General features: G+C 41.8%; 1 protein-coding gene across 7 annotated transcripts in view; it reads right to left on the bottom strand.

Annotated features, from left to right (window-relative positions):
- Positions 1-24,546, bottom strand: part of LOC139753459 (uncharacterized) — a 123,497-nt gene that overhangs the window by 40,959 nt on the left and 57,992 nt on the right. For 3 of the 7 annotated variants that reach the window (XM_071669998.1, XM_071669996.1, XM_071669997.1), the window contains exon 2: positions 18,598-19,009. Coding sequence is in view for 1 of the 7 variants with exons in the window: in XM_071669995.1 (XP_071526096.1) it covers positions 18,934-19,009 (76 nt within the window). In the remaining 6 variants the exon portion in view is untranslated. The remainder of the gene's footprint in view (positions 1-18,597; positions 19,010-24,546) is intronic. The other 4 variants (XM_071670001.1, XM_071669995.1, XM_071670000.1 and 1 more) reach the window with 2 other exon arrangements.

The raw sequence follows: 24,546 nt of genomic DNA, 5'->3' as shown, positions 1-24,546 counted from the left end.
GAAGTGTTTTAGATATCTGGGAGTGGATCTGGCAGCGGATGGAACTATGGAAGTGGAAGTGGATCATAGGGTGGGGGAGGGGGCGAAAATCCTGGGGGCCTTGAAGAATGTGTGGAAGTCGAGAACATTATCTCGGAAAGCAAAAATGGGTATGTTTGAAGGAATAGTGGTTCCAACAATGTTGTATGGTTGCGAGGCGTGGGCTATGGATAGAGTTGTGCGCAGGAGGATGGATGTGCTGGAAATGAGATGTTTGAGGACAATGTGTGGTGTGAGGTGGTTTGATCGAGTGAGTAACGTAAGGGTAAGAGAGATGTGTGGTAATAAAAAGAGCGTGGTTGAGAGAGCAGAAGAGGGTGTTTTGAAGTGGTTTCGGCACATGGAGAGGATGAGTGAGGAGAGATTGACCAAGAAGATATATGTGTCGGAGGTGGAGGGAACAAGGAGAAGAGGGAGACCAAATTGGAGGTGGAAGGATGGAGTGAAAAGGATTTTGTGTGATCGGGGCCTGAACATGCAGGAGGGTGAAAGGAGGGCAAGGAATAGAGTGAATTGGAGCGATGTGGTATACCGGGGTTGACGTGCTGTCAGTGGATTGAATCGGGGCATGTGAAGCGTCTGGGGTAAACCATGGAAAGCTGTGTAGGTATGTATATTTGCGTGTGTGGACGTATGTATATACATGTGTATGGGGGGGGGGGTGGGCCATTTCTTTCGTCTGTTTCCTTGCGCTACCTCACAAACGCGGGAGACAGCGACAAAGTATAAAAAATATAAAAATATAATTATTATTATTATTTATCTATTTATTTTTTATTTTGCTTTGTCGCTGTCTCCCGCGTTTGCGAGGTAGCGCAAGGAAACAGATGAAAGAAATGGCCTAACCCACCCCATACACATGTATATACATACACGTCCACACATGCAAGTATACATACCTATACATCTCAATGTACACATATATATACACACACAGACATATACATATATACACATGTACATAATTCATACTGCCTGCCTTTATTTATTCCCATCACCACCTCGCCACACATGGAATAACATCCCCCTCCCCCCTCATGTGTGCGAGGTAGCGCTAGGAAAAGACAACAAAGGCCCCATTCGTTCACACTCAGTCTCTAGCTGTCATGTAATAATGCCCGAAACCACAGCTCCCTTTCCACATCCAGGCCCCACAGAACTTTCCATGGTTTACCCCAGACGCTTCACATGCCCTGATTCAATCCATTGACAGCACGTCGACCCTGGTATACCACATCGATCCAATTCACTCTATTCCTTGCCCGCCTTTCACCCTCCTGCATGTTCAGGCCCCGATCACACAAAATCTTTTTCACTCCATCTTTCCACCTCCAATTTGGTCTCCCACTTCTCCTCGTTCCCTCCACCTCCAACACATATATCCTCTTGGTCAATCTTTCCTCACTCATTCTCTCCATGTGCCCAAACCATTTCAAAACACCCTCTTCTGCTCTCTCAACCATGCTCTTTTTATTTCCACACATCTCTCTTACCCTTACATTACTTACTCGATCAAACCACCTCACACCACATATTGTCCTCAAACATCTCATTTCCAGCACATCCACCCTCCTGCGCACAACTCTATCCATAGCCCACGCCTCGCAACCATACTACATTGTTGGAACCACTATTCCTTCAAACATACCCATTTTTGCTTTTGGAGATAATGTTCTCGACTTCCAAACATTCTTCAAGGCTCCCAGGATTTTCGCCCCCTCCCCCTCCCTATGATTCACTTCCGCTTCCATGGTTCCATCCGCTGCCAGATCCACTCCCAGATATCTAAAACACTTTACTTCCTTCAGTTTTTCTCCATTCAAACTTACCTCCCAATTATTATTATTATTATTATTATTATTATTATTATTATTATACTTCACGCCATTTCCCATGTCAGCAAGGTAGTGCCAGAAAACAGTCAAAGAATGGCCCATCCACTCATATACACCTGCATATTTCGTCTCTTCGATGTGTATCAACTGACTATTATATTTCTCTCTTGTGTCTCCCCTGATGATGTGATCATTACACGAAAGTGCACTTGGGAACTTAACGTGTTTCATTTTCCCCGTGGACTCATAGGAATATAGTTATTTACTCATATTTATTATATTTTGTCACTGTCTCCCGCGTTAGCGAGGTAGCGCAAGGAAACAGACGAAAGAATGGCCCAACCCAACCACATACACATGCAGATACATACACGTCCACACACGCACATATACATACCTATACACCTCAATGTATACATATATATACACACACAGACATATACATATATACACATGTACATAATTCATACTGTCTGCCCTTATTCATTCCCGTCGCCACCCCGCCACACATGAAATGACATCTCCCTCCCCCCACATGTGCGTGAGGTAGCGCTAGGAAAAGACAACAAAGGCCACATTCGCTCACATTCAGTCTCTAGCAGTCATGTATAATGCACCGATACCACAGCTCCCTTTCCACATCCAGGCCCCACAAAACTCTCCTTGGTTTACCCGAGACGCTTCACATGCTCTGGTTCAATCCACTGACAGCATGTCGACCCCGGTATACCACATCGTTCCATTTCACTCTATTCCTTGCATACCTTTCACCCTCCGGTATGTTCAGGCCCCGATTGCTCAAAATCTTTTTCACTCCATCCTTCCATCTCCAGTTTGGTCTCCCGCTTCTCCTCGTTCCCTCTACCTCTGACATATATATCCTCTTTGTCAATCTTTCCTCACTCACTCACTTTATATGACCAAATTATTTTAACACACCCTCTTCTGCTCTCTCAACCACACACTTTTTATTACCACAGATCTCTTTTACCCTTTCATTACTTACTCGATCAAACCACCTCACACCACACACTGTCCTCAAACATCTCATTTCCAACACATCCACCTTCCTCCGCACAACCATATCTATAGCCCATGCCCCACAACCATATAACATTGTTAGAACCACTATTCCTTCAAAGATACCCATTTTTGCTCTCCTAGATAACGTTCTTGCCTTCCATACATTCTTCAACACTCCCAAACCTTCACCCCCTCCCCCACCCTGTTACTCACTTCCGCTTCCATCTGCTGCCGAATCCACGCTCAGACATCTATAACACTTCACTTCCTCCAGTTTTTCTCCTTTCAAACTTACCTCCCAAATAGCTTGTTCCTCAACCCTACTGTACCTAATAAACTTGCTCTTATTCACATTTGCTCTCAGCTTTCTTCTCTCACGCACTTTGCAAAACTCAGTCACCAACTTCTGCAGTTTCTCACCCAAATCAGCCACCAGTGTTGTATCATCAGTGAACAACAACTGACTCACTTCCCAAGCCCTCTAATCCACAACAGACTGCATACTTGCCCCTCTCTCCAAAACTCTTGCATTCACCTTCCTAACCACCCCATCCATAAACAAATTAAACAACCATGGAGACATCACGCATCCCTGCTGCAAATCAACATTCACTGGGAACCAATCACTTTCCTCTCTTCCTACTCGTACGCACATACATATATATTATTTTTTATATTTATATTACTTTGTTGCTGTCTCCCGCATTAGTGAGGTAGCGCAAGGAAACAGACAAAAGAATGGCGCAACCCACCCACATGCACATGCTGCCTTTATTCACTCCCATCGCTACCCCACCACACATGAAACAGCATCCCCCTTCCCCCGCGAGGTTGCAATAGGAAAGGACAAAAGGCCACATTCATTCACACTCAGTCTCTGGCTGTCATGTGTCATGCACCAAAACCACAGCTAACTTTCCACATCCAGGCCCCACAAAACTTTCCATGGTTAACCCCTGATGCTTCAGACACAAACACACACACACATATATATATATATTTTTTTTTTTTTTTTTTTTGCTTTGTCGCTGCTTCTAACAACTTGCCTCCCACACCATATATTCTTAATACCTTCCACAGAGCATCTCTATCAACTCTATCATATGCCTTCTCCAGATCCATAAATGCTACATACAAATCCATTTGCTTTTCTAAGTATTTCTCACATACATTCTTCAAAGCAAACACCTGATCCACACATCCTCTATATATATATATATATATATATATATATATCTGTTTCCCATTTTAGAAAGTTAAAAAAATACAAGGAGGGGAGGATTTCTGGCCCCCCGCTCCCTGTCCCCTCTAGTCGCCTTCTACGACACGCGAGGAATGCGTGGGAAGTATTCTTTCACTCCTATCCCCAGGGATAATATATATATATATATATATATATATATGTGAGAAACTGCAGAAGCTGGTGACTGAGTTTGGAAAAGTGTGTGGAAGAAGAAAGTTAAGAGTAAATGTGAATAAGAGCAAGGTTATTAGGTACAGTAGGGTTGAGGGTCAAGTCAATTGGGAGGTGAGTTTGAATGGAGAAAAACTGGAGGAAGTGAAGTGTTTTAGATATCTGGGAGTGGATCTGGCAGCGGATGGAACCATGGAAGCGGAAGTGGATCATAGGGTGGGGGAGGGGGCGAAAATCCTGGGGGCCTTGAAGAATGTGTGGAAGTCGAGAACATTATCTCGGAAAGCAAAAATGGGTATGTTTGAAGGAATAGTGGTTCCAACAATGTTGTATGGTTGCGAGGCGTGGGCTATGGATAGAGTTGTGCGCAGGAGGATGGATGTGCTGGAAATGAGATGTTTGAGGACAATGTGTGGTGTGAGGTGGTTTGATCGAGTGAGTAACGTAAGGGTAAGAGAGATGTGTGGAAATAAAAAGAGCGTGGTTGAGAGAGCAGAAGAGGGTGTTTTGAAGTGGTTTGGGCACATGGAGAGGATGAGTGAGGAAAGATTGACCAAGAGGATATATGTGTCGGAGGTGGAGGGAACGAGGAGAAGAGGGAGACCAAATTGGAGGTGGAAAGATGGAGTGAAAAAGATTTTGTGTGATCGGGGCCTGAACATGCAGGAGGGTGAAAGGAGGGCAAGGAATAGAGTGAATTGGAGCGATGTGGTATACCGGGGTTGACGTGCTGTCAGTGGATTGAATCAGGGCATGTGAGGCGTCTGGGGTAAACCATGGAAAGCTGTGTAGGTATGTATATTTGCGTGTGTGGACGTATGTATATACATGTGTATGGGGGGGGGTTGGGCCATTTCTTTCGTCTGTTTCCTTGCGCTACCTCGCAAACGCGGGAGACAGCGACAAAGTATAATAATAAAATATAATATATATATATATATATATATATATACATACACATACATACGCACATATACACACACACACACATATACATATATATACATATGAAAAATGTAAGAAATAATTTAGAAAACTGAAACTTCTAGCTTGAAATGAAATGAAAGAATGAATGTCACATAATGGTTCAACCTCTGGCTATGGAAAAGGGAAATGTATAATTTATTTACACAAACGTCAATAGTAGTTCTCATCAATTTAACCACTGTATGGTAAACATACTGGGCACATGGAGAGAATGAGTGAGGAAAGATTGACCAAGAGGATATATGTGTCGGAGGTGGAGGGAACAAGGAGAAGTGGGAGACCAAATTGGAGGTGGAAAGATGGAGTGAAAAAGATTTTGTGTGATCAGGGGCCTGAACATGCAGGAGGGTGAAAGGAGGGCAAGGAATAGAGTGAATTGGATGGAGGTGGTATACCGGGGTTGACGTGCTGTCAGTGGATTGAATCAGGGCATGTGAAGAGTCTGGGGTAAACCATGGAAAGCTGTGTAGGTATGTATATTTGTGTGTGTGGACTTATGTATATACATGTGTATGGGGGTGGGTTGGGCCATTTCTTTCGTCTGTTTCCTTGCGCTACCTCGCAAACGCGGGAGACAGCGACAAAGCAAAAAAAAAAAAAAAAAGGATATATATATATATATATATATATATATATATATATATATATATATATATATATTATCCATGGGGATAGGAGAGAAAGAATACTTCCCACGTATTCCCTGCATGTCGTAGAAGGCGACTAAAAGGGGAGGGAGCAGGGGGCTGGAAATCCTCCCCTCTCAATTTTTTTTAATTTTCCAAAAGAAGGAACAGAGAAGGGGGCCAGGTGAGGATATTCACTCAATGGCCCAGTCCTCTGTTCTTAACGCTACCTCGCTGATGCGGGAAGTGGCGAATGGTTTGAAAAAAAAAATATATATATATATATATATATATATATATATATATATATATATATATATATATATATATACATCCCTGGGGATAGGGGAGAAAGAATACTTCCCACGTATTCCCTGCGTGTCGTAGAAGGCAACTAAAAGGGAAGGGAGCGGGAGGCTGGAAATCCTCCCATTTTTTTTTTTTTTTCCAAAAGAAGAAACAGAGAAAGGGGCCAGGTGAGGATATTCCCTCAGAGGCCCAGTCCTCATCCTCTGTTCTTAACGCTACCTCGCTAATGCAGGAAATGGCGATTAGTATAAAAAAATAGAAAAAAGAAAATATATATATATATATGTATATATATATATATATATTTTTTTTTTTTTTTTTTTTTTTTATACTTTGTCGCTGTCTCCCGCGTTTGCGAGGTAGCGCAAGGAAACAGACGAAAGAAATGGGCCCCCCCCCCCCCCATACACATGTACATACACACGTCCACACACGCAAATATACATACCTACACAGCTTTCCATGGTTTACCCCAGACGCTTCACATGCCTTGATTCAATCCACTGACAGCACGTCAACCCCTGTATACCACATGACTCCAATTCACTCTATTCCTTGCCCTCCTTTCACCCTCCTGCATGTTCAGGCCCCGATCACACAAAATCTTTTTCACTCCATCTTTCCACCTCCAATTTGGTCTCCCTCTTCTCCTCGTTCCCTCCACCTCCGACACATATATCCTCTTGGTCAATCTCTCCTCACTCATTCTCTCCATGTGCCCAAACCATTTCAAAACACCCTCTTCTGCTCTCTCAACCACGCTCTTTTTATTTCCACACATCTCTCTTACCCTTACGTTACTTACTCGATCAAACCACCTCACACCACACATTGTCCTCAAACATCTCATTTCCAGCACATCCATCCTCCTGCGCACATCTCTATCCATAGCCCACGCCTCGCAACCATACAACATTGTTGGAACCACTATTCCCTCAAACATACCCATTTTTGCTTTCCGAGATAATGTTCTCGACTTCCACACATTTTTCAAGGCTCCCAAAATTTTCGCCCCCTCCCCCACCCTATGATCCACTTCCGCTTCCATGGTTCCATCCGCTGACAGATCCACTCCCAGATATCTAAAACACTTCACTTCCTCCAGTTTTTCTCCATTCAAACTCACCTCCCAATTGACTTGACCCTCACCCCTACTGTACCTAATAACCTTGCTCTTATTCACATTTACTCTCAACTTTCTTCTTCCACACACTTTACCAAACTCAGTCACCAGCTTCTGCAGTTTCTCACATGAATCAGCCACCAGCGCTGTATCATCAGCGAACAACAACTGACTCACTTCCCAAGCTCTCTCATCCCCAACAGACTTCATACTTGCCCCTCTTTCCAGGACTCTTGCATTTACCTCCCTTACAACCCCATCCATAAACAAATTAAACAACCATGGAGACATCACACACCCCTGCCGCAAACCTACATTCACTGAGAACCAATCACTTTCCTCTCTTCCTACACGTACACATGCCTTACATCCTTGATAAAAACTTTTCACTGCTTCTAACAACTTGCCTCCCACACCATATATTCTTAATACCTTCCACAGAGCATCTCTATCAACTCTATCATATGCCTTCTCCAGATCCATAAATGCTACATACAAATCCATTTGCTTTTCTAAGTATTTCTCACATACATTCTTCAAAGCAAACACCTGATCCACACATCCTCTACCACTTCTGAAACCGCACTGCTCTTCCCCAATCTGATGCTCTGTACATGCCTTCACCCTCTCAATCAATACCCTCCCATATAATTTACCAGGAATACTCAACAAACTTATACCTCTGTAATTTGAGCACTCACTCTTATCCCCTTTGCCTTTGTACAATGGCACTATGCACGCATTCCGCCAATCCTCAGGCACCTCACCATGAGTCATACATACATTAAATAACCTTACCAACCAGTCAACAATACAGTCACCCCCTTTTTTAATAAATTCCACTGCAATACCATCCAAACCTGCTGTCTCCCGCGTTAGCGAGGTAGCGCAAGGAAACAGACAAATGAATGGCCCAACCCACCCACATACACATGTATGTACATACACGTCCACACACACACATATACATACCTATACATCTCAACATATACATATATATACACACTCAGACATATAAATATATACACATGTACATAATTCATACTGTCCGCCCTCATTCATTCCCATCGCCATCCCGCCACACATGAAATGAAAACCCCCCTCCCCCCACATGTGCACGAGGTAGCGCTAGGAAAAGACAACAAAGGCCACATTCGTTCACACTCAGTCTCTAGCTGTCATGTATAATGCACCGAAACCACAGCTCCCTTTCCACATCTAGGCCCCACAAAACTTTCCATGTTTTACCCCAGACACTTCACATGCCCTGGTTCAATCCATTGACAGCACGTCAACCGCGGTATACCACATCGTTCCAATGCACCCTATTCCTTGCATGACTTTCACCCTCCTGCACGTTCAGGCCCCGATCACTCAAAATCTTTTTCACTCCATCTTTCCACCTCCAATTTGGTCTCCCACTTCTCGTTCCCTCCACCTCTGACACATATATCCTCTTTGTCAATCTTTCCTCACTCATTCTCTCCATGTGACCAAACCATGTCAATCTTTCCTCACTCATTCTCTCCATGTGTCCAAACCATGTCAATCTTTCCTCACTCATTCTCTCCACGTGACCAAACCATTTCAAAACACCCTCTTGTGCTCTCTCAACCACACTCTTTTTATTACCACACAACTCTCTTACCCTTTCATTACTTACTCGATCAAACCACCTCACACCACATCTTGTCCTCAAACATCTCATTTCCAGCACATCCACTCTCCTCCGTACAACTCTATCTATAGCCCATGCCTCGCAACCATATAACATTGTTGGAACCACTATTCCTTCAAACATACCCATTTTTGCTTTCCAGGATAACTTTCTTGACTTCCACACATTTTTCAATGCTCCCACACACGCAAATATACATACCTATACATCTCAATGTACACATATATATACACACACAGACATATACATATATACACATGTACATAATTCATACTGTCTGCCTTTATTTATTCCCATCATCACCTCGCCACACATGGAATAACATCCCCCTCCCCCCTCATGTGTGCGAAGGTAGCGCTAGGAAAAGACAACAAAGGCCCCATTCGCTCACACTCAGTCTCTAGCTGTCATGTAATAATGCCCGAAACCACAGCTCCCTTTCCACATCCAGGCCCCACAGAACTTTCCATGGTTTACCCCAGACGCTTCACATGCCCTGATTCAATCCACTGACAGCACGTCAACCCTGGTATACCACATCGATCCAATTCACTCTATTCCTTGCCCGCCTTTCACCCTCCTGCATCTTCAGGCCCTGATCACTCAAAATCTTTTTCACTCCATCTTTCCACCTCCAATTTGGTCTCCCACTTCTCCTCGTTCCCTCCACCTCCAACACATATATCCTCTTGGTCAATCTTTCCTCACTCATTCTCTCCATGTGCCCAAACCATTTCAAAACACCCTCTTCTGCTCTCTCAACCACGCTCTTTTTATTTCCACACATCTCTTTTACCCTTACATTACTTTCTCAATCAAACCACCTCACACCACATATTGTCCTCAAACATCTCATTTCCAGCACATCCACCCTCCTGCGCACAACTCTATCCATAGCCCACGCCTCGCAACCATACAACATTGTTGGAACCACTATTCCTTCAAACATACCCATTTTTGCTTTCCGAGATAATGTTCTCGACTTCCACACATTCTTCAATGAATTTATTATTATTATTATTATTATTATTATTATTATTATTATTATTATAATTTCTTTTCTTTCTTTCAAACTATTCACCATTTCCCGCGTTAGCAAGGTAGTGTTAAGAACAGAGGACTGGGCCTCTGAGGGAATATCATCACCTGGCCCCCTTCTCTGTTCCTTCTTTTGGAAAATTAAAAAAAAAACAAGAGGGGAGGATTTCCAGCCCCCCGCTCCCTCCCCTTTTAGTCGCCTTCTACAACACGCAGGGAATACGTGTGAAGTATTCTTTCTCCCCTATCCCCAGGGATTATTATTATCATTATTATTATTATTATTATTATTATTATTATTATTTAGCCGTAGTCTCGAGAGCCTACCTCATTAGATCCGGACCTTCCTATTTATCCCTGGGGATAGGGGAGAAAGAATACTTCCCACATATTCCCTGCGTATCGTAGAAGGCGACTAAAAGGGAAGGGAGCGGGGGGGCTGGAAATCCTCCCCTCTCAGTTTTTTTTTTAATTTTCTAAAAGAAAGAACAGAGAAGGGGGCCAGGTGAGGATATTCCCTCAAAGGTCCAGTCCTGTTCTTAACGCTACCTTGCTAACGCGGGAAATGGCGAATAGTGTGAAAAAAAAAAAAATTATTATTATTATTATTATTATTATTATTATTATTATTATTATCATTATTATTACTGATAATCAAAAGAGCATGGTTCAGAAAGCTGGAGAGTTCATGCTGTATTGGTTTGGACATAAGGAGAGGTTATATTTGTTAGAAGAGGATAGGATAAGAAGGGGTAGATCGAACTGGAGACAGAAGAATGAAGTAAAAAAACGTCTTGAGTGCTTAAAGCCTGAACATTCAGAAAGATGTAAGGCATGCATGTGACAAAGTAAATCAAAGTGATGTGGTATCCAGGGGGCAATGTGCTGTCAGTGGACTGAACTAGGGCATGTGAAGTAGTCAAGGGAAACCATGGGAAGGTCTTTGGGGCCTGCTTGTGGAGTGATGGCTGTGGTTTCAGCAAATTGTACATGACAGCTAAAGAAAGTGTATGTGAATGAGTGAGGCCATTCTTTGCCTGTTTAAGAAGCTGCCTCACTAGCTGAGGAAAAGTAATCTAGGGTGGGAAAATTGTCAGTTATTAAATAATATTACCATTACTATTTTTTTATTATTACCATACTTTGTCGCTGTCTCCCGTGTTAGCGAGGTAGCGCAAGGAAACAGACAAAAGATTGGCCCAACCCACCCACATACACATATATATACATACACGTCCACACACACACACACACATATACATACCTATACATTTCAACGTATACATATATTTTTACATACACAGTCATATACATATATATACATGTACGTAATTCATACTTGCTGCCTTTATTCATTCCTGTCGCCACCCTGCCACACATGAAATAACACCCCCCTCCCCTGTAAGCGCGCGAGGTAGCGCTAGGAAAATACAACAAAGGCCACATTCGTTCACACTCAGTCTCTAGCTGTCATGTATAATGCACCGAAACCACAGCTCCCTTTCTACATCCAGGCCTCACAAAACTTTCCATGGTTTACCCCAGACACTTCACATGACCTAGTTCAATCCACTGACTGCACGTCAATCCCGGTATTATTATAATCATTGTTATCATTATTATTATCATTATCATTATTTATTTACTTATTTATATTTTGCTTTGTCGCTGTCTCCCGCGTTTGCGAGGTAGTGCAAGGAAAAAGACGAAAGAAATGGCCCAACCCACCCCCATACACATGTATATACATACACGTCCACACACGCAAATATACATACCTATACATCTCAATGTACACATATATATAAACACACAGACACATACATATATACCCATGCACACAATTCACACTGTCTGCCTTTATTCATTCCCATCGCCACCTCGCCACACATGGAATACCATCCCCCTTCCCCCTCATGTGTGCGAGGTAGTGCTAGGAAAAGACAACAAAGGCCCCATTTGTTCACACTCAGTCTCTAGCTGTCATGCAATAATGCCCGAAACCACAGCTCCCTTTCCACATCCAGGCCCCACACAACTTTCCATGGTTTACCCCAGACGCTTCACATACCCTGATTCAATCCACTGACAGCACGTCAACCCCGGTATACCATATCGATCCAATTCACTCTATTCCTTGTCCGCCTTTCACCCTCCTGCATGTTCAGGCCCCGATCACTCAAAATCTTTTTCACTCCATCTTTCCACCTCCAATTTGGTCTCCCACTTCTCCTCGTTCCCTCCACCTCCGACACATATATCCTCTTGGTCAATCTTTCCTCACACATTCTCTCCATGTGCCCAAACCATTTCAAAACACCCTCTTCTGCTCTCTCAACCACGCTCTTTTTATTTCCACACATCTCTCTTACCCTTACATTACTTACTCGATCAAACCACCTTACACCACACATTGTCCTCAAACATCTCATTTCCAGCACATTCACCCTCCTGCACACAACTCTATCCATAGCCCACGCCTCGCAACCATACAACATTGTTGGAACCACTATTCCTTCAAACATACCCATTTTTGCTTTCCGAGATAATGTACTCGACTTCCACACATTCTTCAAGGCTCCCAGGATTTTCACCCCCTCCCCCACCCTATGATTCACTTCCGCTTCCATGGTTCCATCCGCTGCCAGATCCACTCCCAGATATCTAAAACACTTTACTTCCTAAAGTTTTTCTCCATTCAAACTTACCTCCCAATTGACTTGACCCTCAACCCTACTGTACCCAATAACCTTGCTCTTATTCACATTTACTCTTAACTTTATTTTTTTTTATTTTTTATTTTTTTGCTTTGTCGCTGTCTCCCGCGTTTGCGAGGTAGCGCAAGGAAACAGACGAAAGAAATGGCCCAACCCACTCCCATACACATGTATATACATACGTCCACACACGCAAATATACATACCTACACAGCTTTCCATGGTTTACCCCAGACGCTTCACATGCCCTGATTCAACCCACTGACAGCACGTCAACCCCGGTATACCACATCGATCCAATTCACTCTATTCCTTGCCCTCCTTTCATCCTCCTGCATGTTCAGGCCTCGATCACACAAAATCTTTTTCACTCCATCTTTCCACCTCCAATTTGGTCTCCCACTTCTCCTCGTTCCCTCCACCTCTGACACATATATCCTCTTGGTCAATCTTTCCTCACTCATTCTCTCCATGTGCCTAAACCATTTCAAAACACCCTCTTCTGCTTTCTCAACCACGCTCTTTTTATATCCACACATCTCTCTTACCCTTACGTTACTTACTCAATCAAACCACCTCACACCACACATTGTCCTCAAACATCTCATTTCCAGCACATCCACCCTCCAGCGCACAACTCTATCCATAGCCCACGCCTCGCAACCATACAACATTGTTGGAACCACTATTCCTTCAAACATACCCATTTTTGCTTTCCGATATAATGTTCTCGACTTCCACACATTCTTCAAGGCTCCCAGGATTTTCGCCCCCTCCCCCACCCTATGATTCACTTCCGCTTCCATGGTTCCATCCGCTGCCAGATCCACTCCCAGATATCTAAAACACTTTACTTCCTCCAGTTTTTCTCCATTCAAACTTACCTCCCAACTGACTTGACCCTCAACCCTACTGTACCTAATAACCTTGCTCTTATTCACATTTACTCTTAACTTTCTTCTTTCACACACTTTACCAAACTCAGTCACCAGCTTCTGCAGTTTCTCACATGAATCAGCCACCAGCGCTGTATCATCAGCGAACGACAACTGACTCACTTCCCAAGCTCTCTCATCCCCAACAGACTTCATACTTGCCCCTCTTTCCAAAACTCTTGCATTCACCTCCCTAACAACCCCATCCATAAACAAATTAAACAACCATGGAGACATCACACACCCCTGCCGCAAACCTACATTCACTGAGAACCAATCACTTTCCTCTCTTCCTACACGTACACATGCCTTACATCCTCGATAAAAACTTTTCACTGCTTCCAACAACTTGCCTCCCACACCATATATTCTTAATACCTTCCACAGAGCATCTCTATCAATTCTATCATATGCCTTCTCCAGATCCATAAATGCTACATACAAATCCATTTGCTTTTCTAAGTATTTCTCACATACATTCTTCAAAGCAAACACCTGATCCACACATCCTCTACCACTTCTGAAACCACACTGCTCTTCCCCAATCTGATGCTCTGTACATGCCTTCACCCTCTCAATCAATACCCTCCCATATAATTTACCAGGAATACTCAACAAACTTATACCTCTGTAATTTGAGCACTCACTCTTATCCCCTTTGCCTTTGTACAATGGCACTATGCACGCATTCCGCCAATCCTCAGGCACCTCACCATGAGTCATACATACATTAAATAACCTTACCAACCAGTCAATAATACAGTCACCCCCTTTTTTAATAAATTCCACTACAATACCATCCAAACCTGCTGCCTTGCCGGCTTTCATCTTCCACAAAGCTTTTACTACCTCTTCTCTGTTTACCAAATCATTTTCCCTAACCCTCTCACTTTGCACACCACCTCGACCAAAACACCCTATATCTGCCACTCTATCATCAAACACATTCAACAAACCTTCAAAATACTCACTCCATCTCCTTCTCACATCACCACTACTTGTTATCACCTCCCCATTTGCGCCCTTCACTGAAGTTCCCATTTGCTCCCTTGTCTTACGCACTTTATTTACCTCCTTCCAGAACATCTTTTTATTCTCACTAAAATTTAATGATACTCTCTTACCCCAACTCTCATTTGCCCTCTTCTTCACCTCTTGCACCTTTCTCTTGGCCTCCTGTCTCTTTCTTTTATACATCTCCCACTCAATTGCATTTTTTCCCTGCAAAAATCGTCCAAATGCCTCTCTCTTCTCTTTCACTAATAATCTTACTTCTTCAACCCACCACTCACAACCCTTTCTAATCAACCCACCTCCCACTCTTCTCATGCCACAAGCATCTTTTGCACAATCCATCACTGATTCCCTAAATACATCCCATTCCTCCCCCACTCCCCTTACTTCCATTGTTCTCACCTTTTTCCATTCTGTACTCAGTCTCTCCTGGTACTTCCTCACACAAGTCTCCTTCCCAAGCTCACTTACTCTCACCAACCTCTTCACCCCAACATTCACTCTTCTTTTCTGAAAACCCATACAAATCTTCACCTTAGCCTCCACAAGATAATGATCAGACATCCCTCCAGTTGCACCTCTTAGCACATTAACATCCAAAAGTCTCTCTTTCACACACCTGTCAATTAACACGTAATCCAATAACGCTCTCTGGCCATCTCTCCTACTTACATACGTATACTTATGTATATCTCGCTTTTTAAACCAGGTATCCCCAATCACCAGTCCTTAACTTTATTATTATTATTATTATTATTATTATTATTATTATTATTATTATTATTATCATTATTTTATTATTATTATTATTATTATTATTATCATTATTATTAAGAATATATGGTTTGGGAGGAAAGTTGTTAGAAGCAGTGAAAAGTTTTTATCGAGGATGTAAGGCATGTGTACGTGTAGGAAGAGAGGAAAGTGATTGGTTCTCAGTGAATGTAGGTTTGCGGCAGGGGTGTGTGATGTCTCCATGGTTGTTTAATTTGTTTATGGATGGGGTTGTTAGGGAGGTAAATGCAAGAGTTTTGGAAAGAGGGGCAAGTATGAAGTCTGTTGGGGATGAGAGAGCTTGGGAAGTGAGTCAGTTGTTGTTCGCTGATGATACAGCGCTGGTGGCTGATTCATGTGAGAAACTGCAGAAGCTGGTGACTGAGTTTGGTAAAGTGTGTGGAAGAAGAAAGTTAAGAGTAAATGTGAATAAGAGCAAGGTTATTAGGTACAGTAGGGTTAAGGGTCAAGTCAATTGGGAGGTGAGTTTGAATGGAGAAAAACTGGAGGAAGTGAAGTGTTTTAGATATCTGGGAGTGGATCTGGCAGCGGATGGAACCATGGAAGCGGAAGTGGATCATAGGGTGGGGGAGGGGGCGAAAATTCTGGGGGCCTTGAAGAATGTGTGGAAGTCGAGAACATTATCTCGGAAAGCAAAAATGGGTATGTTTGAAGGAATAGTGGTTCCAACAATGTTGTATGGTTGCGAGGCGTGGGCTATGGATAGAGTTGTGCGCAGGAGGATGGATGTGCTGGAAATGAGATGTTTGAGGACAATGTGTGGTGTGAGGTGGTTTGATCGAGTGAGTAACGTAAGGGTAAGAGAGATGTGTGGAAATAAAAAGAGCGTGGTTGAGAGAGCAGAAGAGGGTGTTTTGAAGTGGTTTGGGCACATGGAGAGAATGAGTGAGGAAAGATTGACCAAGAGGATATATGTGTCGGAGGTGGAGGGAACGAGGAGAAGAGGGAGACCAAATTGGAGGTGGAAAGATGGAGTGAAAAAGATTTTGTGTGATCGGGGCCAGAACATGCAGGAGGGTGAAAGGAGGGCAAGGAATAGAGTGAATTGGAGCGATGTGGTATACCGGGGTTGACGTGCTGTCAGTGGATTGAATCAAGGCATGTGAAGCGTCTGGGGTAAACCATGGAAAGCTGTGTAGGTATGTATATTTGCGTGTGTGGACGTATGTATATACATGTGTATATAATTTTTATTATTATTATTATTATTATTATTATTATTATTATCATTAATATAATTATTATCATCATTTCTCAAATTTTACAAAGTTTGTGTATATCATGTCAGCATTTGGTTTGTTCTTCAGTGCTTCTCCAATTTCATTGTAGTGATCAAGGAACTAAGAGAGGTATTATCTTCCTACTGTCCTGGGTTATGAGGATTATCATATTCCAAAAGAAATATTAATAGTATTTCATGTCAAGAGTTTTTCAAGACTGCTTTGCAACCTCCTTTGTTGAATGGGTTGGGTAGTGAATAGGTTCAAACTCTTTAGTCATCCCAAAGTCCAAGCTTTTTTTCCTTTCCACAGACAGTTTAATGTTTGTAATAGTGGAGTTTTGCATTTCTTTACAATAAATGGAGTCCAGGTTTCTGACCATAAAGAAGAATGTATGCGCATGGTCTCTTGAAGTCCTGAGGTGATGAGATCTAGTATGTGTGATGTAGGATTGGTTTTTAAGAAGTTGCTTAGGTTTTTATCTTTAAGATGATTTTTGATACAGTGAATACAGATGCATATTGCTTTTTGGTATTTTACTCATCTACTGGCAATCATCCATGTATGTGACCTCTGAACAAGCTGACATTGGCTTAGTCATATTCTCAATACATTATCTTCAACATCTAAAATCTCTATTTCCTCATGTCATCAATTAACTCTTGTAACCAATATATTTCCAAATGCACATCTTGCATTTTATACTGATTTTAGTACAGAATTTGATATTTTCCTCTTACCAGTGCTTGAATTCACTTTTCATACTTGAACAAAACTCCTCAGATACATTCATAATGGACAACAGCTGCTGCAGACTGGCTTTTTAGACCATAAATAAAATATACTATTATATTTTCCCAAAAAATGTATCACCCCAATAGCTAGCAACTTCTTTTCTGCCAATTGTTTATAAGGGTCAGTTGTCATGCATCTGGCAAATTCCTCAGCGTGTCTACAGACACACAGCACGAACCTTTTTATGGTACAAATTATTTTGTAACCTTAGGGTCCCTTTTATGGGTCTCCTGCAGTTTCAAGGCTGCACTCCACATGGTAGCAGGGCTCCTTTGGGATTCAGATGGTCACTGACAATGCTGTACTCTGTTCCAACAGATGACAATGATATAGCTTTGTTGATTGTGACTTCTCATTCATAGTGTTACCACTTGCAGGCATTGTCAATTTAACACCTCAAACAACATTTTACCATCAGCATACAATGATGTCCTAAACTTTCAAACCATCTTTCATCATTTTAGCTTGAGTTATCTGTCCTTGTAAAACCAATTTACCTTCTATATCACCCACATCAAAAAGATATACTAATAACAAAATCTACCACCAAAGTCCTTCTCACACCTCAATTCATATGATGACTTTTTATTCTATTTTTTTGCATTAAACCTTTCAGTTATTTCATGTACCCAAATACCACATCATTTTAAAAATGTGCTCTATATCACTGCACAAGACGTTAGTTTTATCAAAGGAAAGACAACAACAAAAACTTTAAAGACAGTGTCCTCTCATCTATCAGACAATAAGCCTATGGACAGTCTGCCTAACTTTGGCCACAAAAGCTTACCTTTCAAACTACTGTGTAACTTTAGTTTTCTACATTAGTTTGTTTTTCAAGGGTCACTGATACTTTTCTCCACGCCTTTTCTTACATCTTACAGTTGTCTAAAAGACAGTGGGTTCTGAATAATTTCAATGACAAACAACACTTCATCAACCTTTAAACTTACAAATTTATGTATTTCTATTTCTGATGTCATGGTTTTTATGTACTACAACATATGATGCGTCAAGCCAAAGCAGTTCATTGAAGGCTACAGACTTACTCCGGTCAAGCAGCTAGAATTCATGCATCTCTTGACAATGCACAGATCAGCCAATCCCTATGGCAAAATGTGAAATAATCAGGTATTAAGCTCCTGAGTAATGGTTGCAATGGTGCTCATTATCCAGGTTTGTCACAAAGATAATGAGCCTTAGGCACCATCCAACAAAGGTTCAGAATCACCGATCACCTCACAAAGGAAGGAGGATGCTGTGCTCAGAACCAGGAAGGTGGCAGAAGGGTGTTGCAGAGGGGTGTTGCAGAGGGGTGTTGCGGACGGGTGTTGCGGAGAGGGTCTTGGTGCGGGTCACAGTGTTGAGGGTTGACAGGAACATACCAGGCTCAGGCTCCGGGTCGTCGTAGGGCTGCTCGTCATCAGACTCGGTGCCAGAGTCACGGTCCTCACTGCCAACCTGCAAGTAATATAGGATACATTCATTTTCTTTTACATTAATGAGAAAATATACTGGTGTTTCTTTAATAACCATGGAGAGTTCATAAATGCCCAGGAGGAATTTCCACTTATCTAAATCTATTTATGACTCAAAACATGGCAATTTTTGTTTTCTGTCATATTTTGCTGGCCTAGTTACCTCCAATGTTTCCATCCATGCCAGCCTGAATAAGGTGATACAAATTTACACTGGATTTACCTCACGTTTACACAATAAAAAATATGTCAGTAAATAATCTCATCATAGACCATCAGGTCTTATGTTATCTGACCTTTCATGTACTCCAAGTTCTCTGTGCCCATACTTATCGAGGCACTTTGTACCCATTATGATACTGTCTCTCCTTAATGGAGAGCTATGTGTGACTTACAATTTTTTCAATCATTTCATTGAAACCACAAACAATGAAATCAAAACAATTGAATTTCTTCAAAAGACAATATCTAAGACACCATAAATGCTATGTGAAGCTGGACTAGGTACAGGATGCCAAGCTAGGATGTTGGTCAATCAAGCTGTTGGAAGCTGTGGCCCACAAAGCCACCACAGCCTAGTTGGTCTGGTACATTATCTACATACTTATCCAGAGCTTTCTCAAATTTCTCCAATGTATAGATTACTTAGTTCCATAAAGTCATTATTTTAATAATGTGTGATGTCTGTCCTCTTGTACAGTAGTTTTTTGGAATTGAATGGCTACCTTCTTTATGGAATGGGGCAACATTAGTCAGTTTCAAGCTCTAAGAGACGATGGCTGAATCCAGGCTTGTTGTCCTTAGGATGTTTAGCACTTGTGCAAGAGATGCCCTTTTGTGTTTTCTGGGGGCCAGTGGAGTTGATGGTCCTCAATTTCCATTTTGGGTTTGTCCTTTCACCAATGGCTCTTTCTTTCTCCTTTTTCTAGCTCATTTGACATTTTGGTTTTATGGTTGACATATGTCTGTTCATTTGAAGAGCTTTTTCTTTTTTTGTGTGGACTGTGGCTAATTTTGTATTACATTTGTTTTACATTCATTGATGGCTCTGTAATTCTACCTCGACTTAATGAACACACTTGGCATTACCGTAACATCCACTCTTTCTTGGAAACCCCACATTACAGGAATAGCTCAGTCTGCCTCTAAGAAACTGGGTGTCCTGTTTAGACATTCAAACTTCTTGTCTTCTGAACAGCTGCTCCATTTATACAAGGGATTGATTTGTCCCTGTATGTAGTACTGCTCTCGCATTTGGGGTGGTTCTAGCTCTGCATCCTTCCTTGACAGAGTTGAGTCGAAAGCAATCCACCTTATAAACTTTCCCAGGCTAACTTCCAAACTTGATCCCCTTACCCTAAGCCACTATGTTGGTTCACTTTCCCTCTTCTATAGGTATTACTGTACTTTGGTTTTTGCTCCCAAGAGCTGGCTGCTTGTGTGCCTACACCACTAACTAGACCATGCAGTACTAAACATACTGCTGCATCACATGATTATTGTGTGGCCATCAGCAACTCAATGGTGGGCCATTTCTACATCTGCTTCTTTCGTTACATGTTGAAGCTCTGGAACTCTCTACCCTATAATGTCTCTCCCAATAACTATGACCAAGCACATTCAAAAGACAAGGTCTTCACTTTCTCAGAAATTTGTTAATACTTTCCCTTGTCTTTTCTTTTTCTATTTTATAATTTTCTCTATTTCAATTAGGACCCATCCTTGATGTGGACTTTTGTTTATGACTGGAGCCTTCATAATAAAAAAAAAATCAGATTATAATGTGTTTGAGATGGTGATGTCACAGATTAGGTCTACATTAGTTGGAAAAAGTAGGTCTAGAGAGTAATTTTTTATTGATCGTGTGTTTGCTGACAGAGAGAGAAATTGTCATACGTTCTAAACAATTCTTTTTTGCTGACATTTGTCTGAGCTGCTTCTGATAGGATTTTCAGTTTTAATATTATTTCCTTTGGCATGGTAAGTTGTGAAAGGGATCCTGGGGCTGTAACCCCATGAACCCTTCTTCAGTTGCTCATGCAGCTCCAAGGCTGCACTGTCATCAGTAGCAGGGACAGGATGGACTCTTGAAGTGAGAGGCTCTTTGATGAGACTCTATTGTCTTTCATCAAAAGTTGACTTTTTTTCTCATTTGCAGTGTAACCTGGAGGAATGGGGGGGGGGGGGGGGGGGGGTTCTGGGGAATTTGTGGGTTAACACCTTTTTAAAGTATGAATTTCATTTTTTCAATTACCCTTGGACTCCTTTAAGAAAGGGCCCTACTCTTACCCAAGGCCCCTTTTCCAGGGATTCCTGCAGCTGCAAGGCTGTGCTGCACTCAGCAACAGGGACAGCTGGACTATCTTATAGGGAAAGTTCTTTGATGAGACTATTTTCTTGTGTCAACTGACTATGAGACAACCTCACCAAAGGTAACTTTTGATTCATGGTGTAACCTTAATTATGCAGTGTCTGGTGTTACCCAGGTACCTTTCTAAAGGCTTCTGCAGCTCAAAGCTGTACTACTTCCAGAAGCAGAAAAATGTTGACTATGAGGTTTGAAGGTCTTTGAAAAGACTGCACTCCCAAAATTACAGTGTCTTCTTTCCTTCATACTTGTTTGCATTAATGCAGCAACACCAGGAACAAATGAAGAAAGTGCCTCAGTTGCTCACATCCACTGTCGAGCTGTCATGTAATGCACCAAAACCACCGCCCCTCTCCACAACTAGGCCCCACCACCTCTCCATGGTTATCTATGGCTGCTTTACAAGCCCTCAATCAGTCCACTGACAGTATGTCATCCTCGGTGTACCACAATGCTCCTATTCACTCTATTCCATGCATGCCTTTCACCCTCCTGGATGTTCAGGCAATGGGCACTCAAAATCTTATTCACTCCATCCTTCCATCTCCAGTTCAGTTTCCCCTTCTTGTTCCCCATTGCTTCTAAAATATATACCCTCTTTCTCAATCTCTCCTCACTCACTCTCTCCATATGACTAAACATTTAAGTATACATTTAGCTCTCTCAACCTCACTCCTCATTACCATATGATTCTCTCACCCTATCATTACTTAACCCTCCTCACACCTCATACTATCCTCAAACGTAATTTACAGTCATGGGGCCCCATCTCTTGAACATTCTTCACTATCATACCTCTTAAATTTACACATGCTGACAGCATTAACCACGTCCTTAATTATCTTACTTCAAGCATTCACCACTCGTATACATGCTATAAGAGTATTTACATCCTTTTTAATAAGTTATTTGCTCAATTTCATGTTATGTCCTCTGGTTGTTAAATCCCAGCATCTCTCAAAGAGCTGTTTGCTGCCCATGTCACTGATCTGTTTCAAAAACTTAAACAATGTGATCGGGTCACCCCTCACTCTTCTCTCTTCCAAGATGGGCAAATTGAAAGACACTTCACTTTCCCCTTGACTCGGCTCCCTTCTGGTACCATCTTTGTTGCTTTCCTCTGGACCTTTCCTTACTAGCTTATTGTGCTACTTTGGGTGCACTGACCAAACTCGATGTCATTCTCAATCTGGCCTTGTTTAGAACATGAACAACTTGCAAAATATTTCCTAATCCGTATATTTGAAGGTATAAGGATAAGAAACTCCAGTGCTTATCTCCACTCATTTGAAGAAGGCTCCTCTAACATGTGTGAGTGTGTGTGTGTGTGGGTGTTACCCGACTCTGATTACAAGTGGTTACAACGCCAGAGGAAAGCCCTCTTCAGCTAGAAAATTGTCGACAACGTTCTCGCTCCAAAGGAATTAATCATTTCCTTGCTCCTGTGTGGAGGGCAACCTGGAAGCTGCAGAAGCCCCTTAAAAAGGGTTCTGTCGTTACATTATGTACATACACACACACACACACACACACACACACACACACACACATATATATATATATATATATATATATATATATATATATATATATATATATATATATATATATATATATATATATGTATTATATATACACGGAGAAATGGCCTCATTCGCTCACATCCATATATACATATATGTTACGATTCTTCAATTTCGCAGCTCGATCTCTAGTCAATCTTTCTTATATAAGAAGGCTTGTACCAAAGGGTGACGGGATTGATGCTACAGGTCTTACACCTGCAGGACCACTGCAAGGGAGTTAGTCAGGTAAACTTCACGGAGTTTGATGAATTTCTTTCTTGAAGAAGTTCAACGTACTCTCCATTATGTTTCTGGTATTTCCCGGAAGTATACGTCATGAGAACATCTGGATTCTTGGTTTATACTTCTCTACCTCTTTTAGCACTTTCATGAATTAGATTGCGAAAAAATCTCTGTTACATGCCTTTCAGGCAAAACAAGCAAATAGGACTAATGAAACTACTGTAAACGCTTACAAGCCACTCAAGACTGTTACCCAAGGATATCTGTTCATGACGGAAGGTCGTGCGTTTAATTTACATATATTTATATATAAATTATACCATCCCTTAGGCACGAAGGGAAAGTATAACGTTCGAACCTGACTAATTTACCAATCTAGCCTCCAAATTTTCTTGACACCAGGTATCAGAGATGTAGTTCCCAGAAACGCATCGAATCCCGCTGGGATAGAGAGAGGAATAACTTGTTCATACTAAAGAACAAAACCACAACAGCGGGTGATTAATTTACACTGGTGGACCTCCTAGCCTATCTTTGGATAGTAGATTAATATGTTTTTTCCTGTGTGATCGTAACATATACAAGATTAGCCAAATCAAATTAACTTCATCCAATATAACGTAAATGAGGCCATGTTTAATTATCACCATCAATTAACGTTTGGCATTCTATTTAGAGTAAACAATATATCTTCACAAGTGGCCAAAACTGTAAATCCGCACATGCACCACAACATAAACCCCAGAATGTGGTAAAGAAAGTGCCCAAGGTCAGTGAGCGGGAATGAACCGAAAAAAAAATGTATAAGTAAAATGTAACCTAAGAAGAGAGAAGAGGCTGATGAGGTTATACAATGCATTGGCTGCCAATGGTTCAACGAATGTAAGACTTCATTCGACACGGGCAACGACGAGAAGAGAAGGTTTTCAGAAATCAAGCAGCCTTACTACAACACAGCGTGTGTCTTCTGGCCACAGGGGGTGTAAATGCTAAAACCAAAGTATTCTGCCTTTTGATAGATGCCCCTCATATTGGAGTATTTCATGCTCCACAAAGTTATTCTTTTTCCATAAGACGACCCCCAAGTATTACCGGCATGCGATCATAAGAATAATTAGAGCAGTATCAAATTAAATCCCCGTCAACATTCGCAACTCGTGCACACTTGTATACTCAATCCGCTGTGTTGCCAAACCTTGGGCTTCGTTGATACTTGCCAAATCTCGCTTCTCGATATCCAAGACTTTCTGATTTTACACATTCAAGTTCAAGGAAGTCACGGAGAAAGTGAGTTTTGCTTTTGTCAACCATTCAAGGCGTACCATGTATTACACAGTTCACGAA

The sequence above is a fragment of the Panulirus ornatus genome, chromosome 14 (genome assembly GCF_036320965.1).
Source record: "Panulirus ornatus isolate Po-2019 chromosome 14, ASM3632096v1, whole genome shotgun sequence".
NCBI classification, from domain to species: Eukaryota; Metazoa; Arthropoda; class Malacostraca; order Decapoda; family Palinuridae; genus Panulirus; species Panulirus ornatus.
Note: the sequence above shows the minus strand (reverse complement) of the source record. Positions and strands in the feature narration are given on the sequence as shown.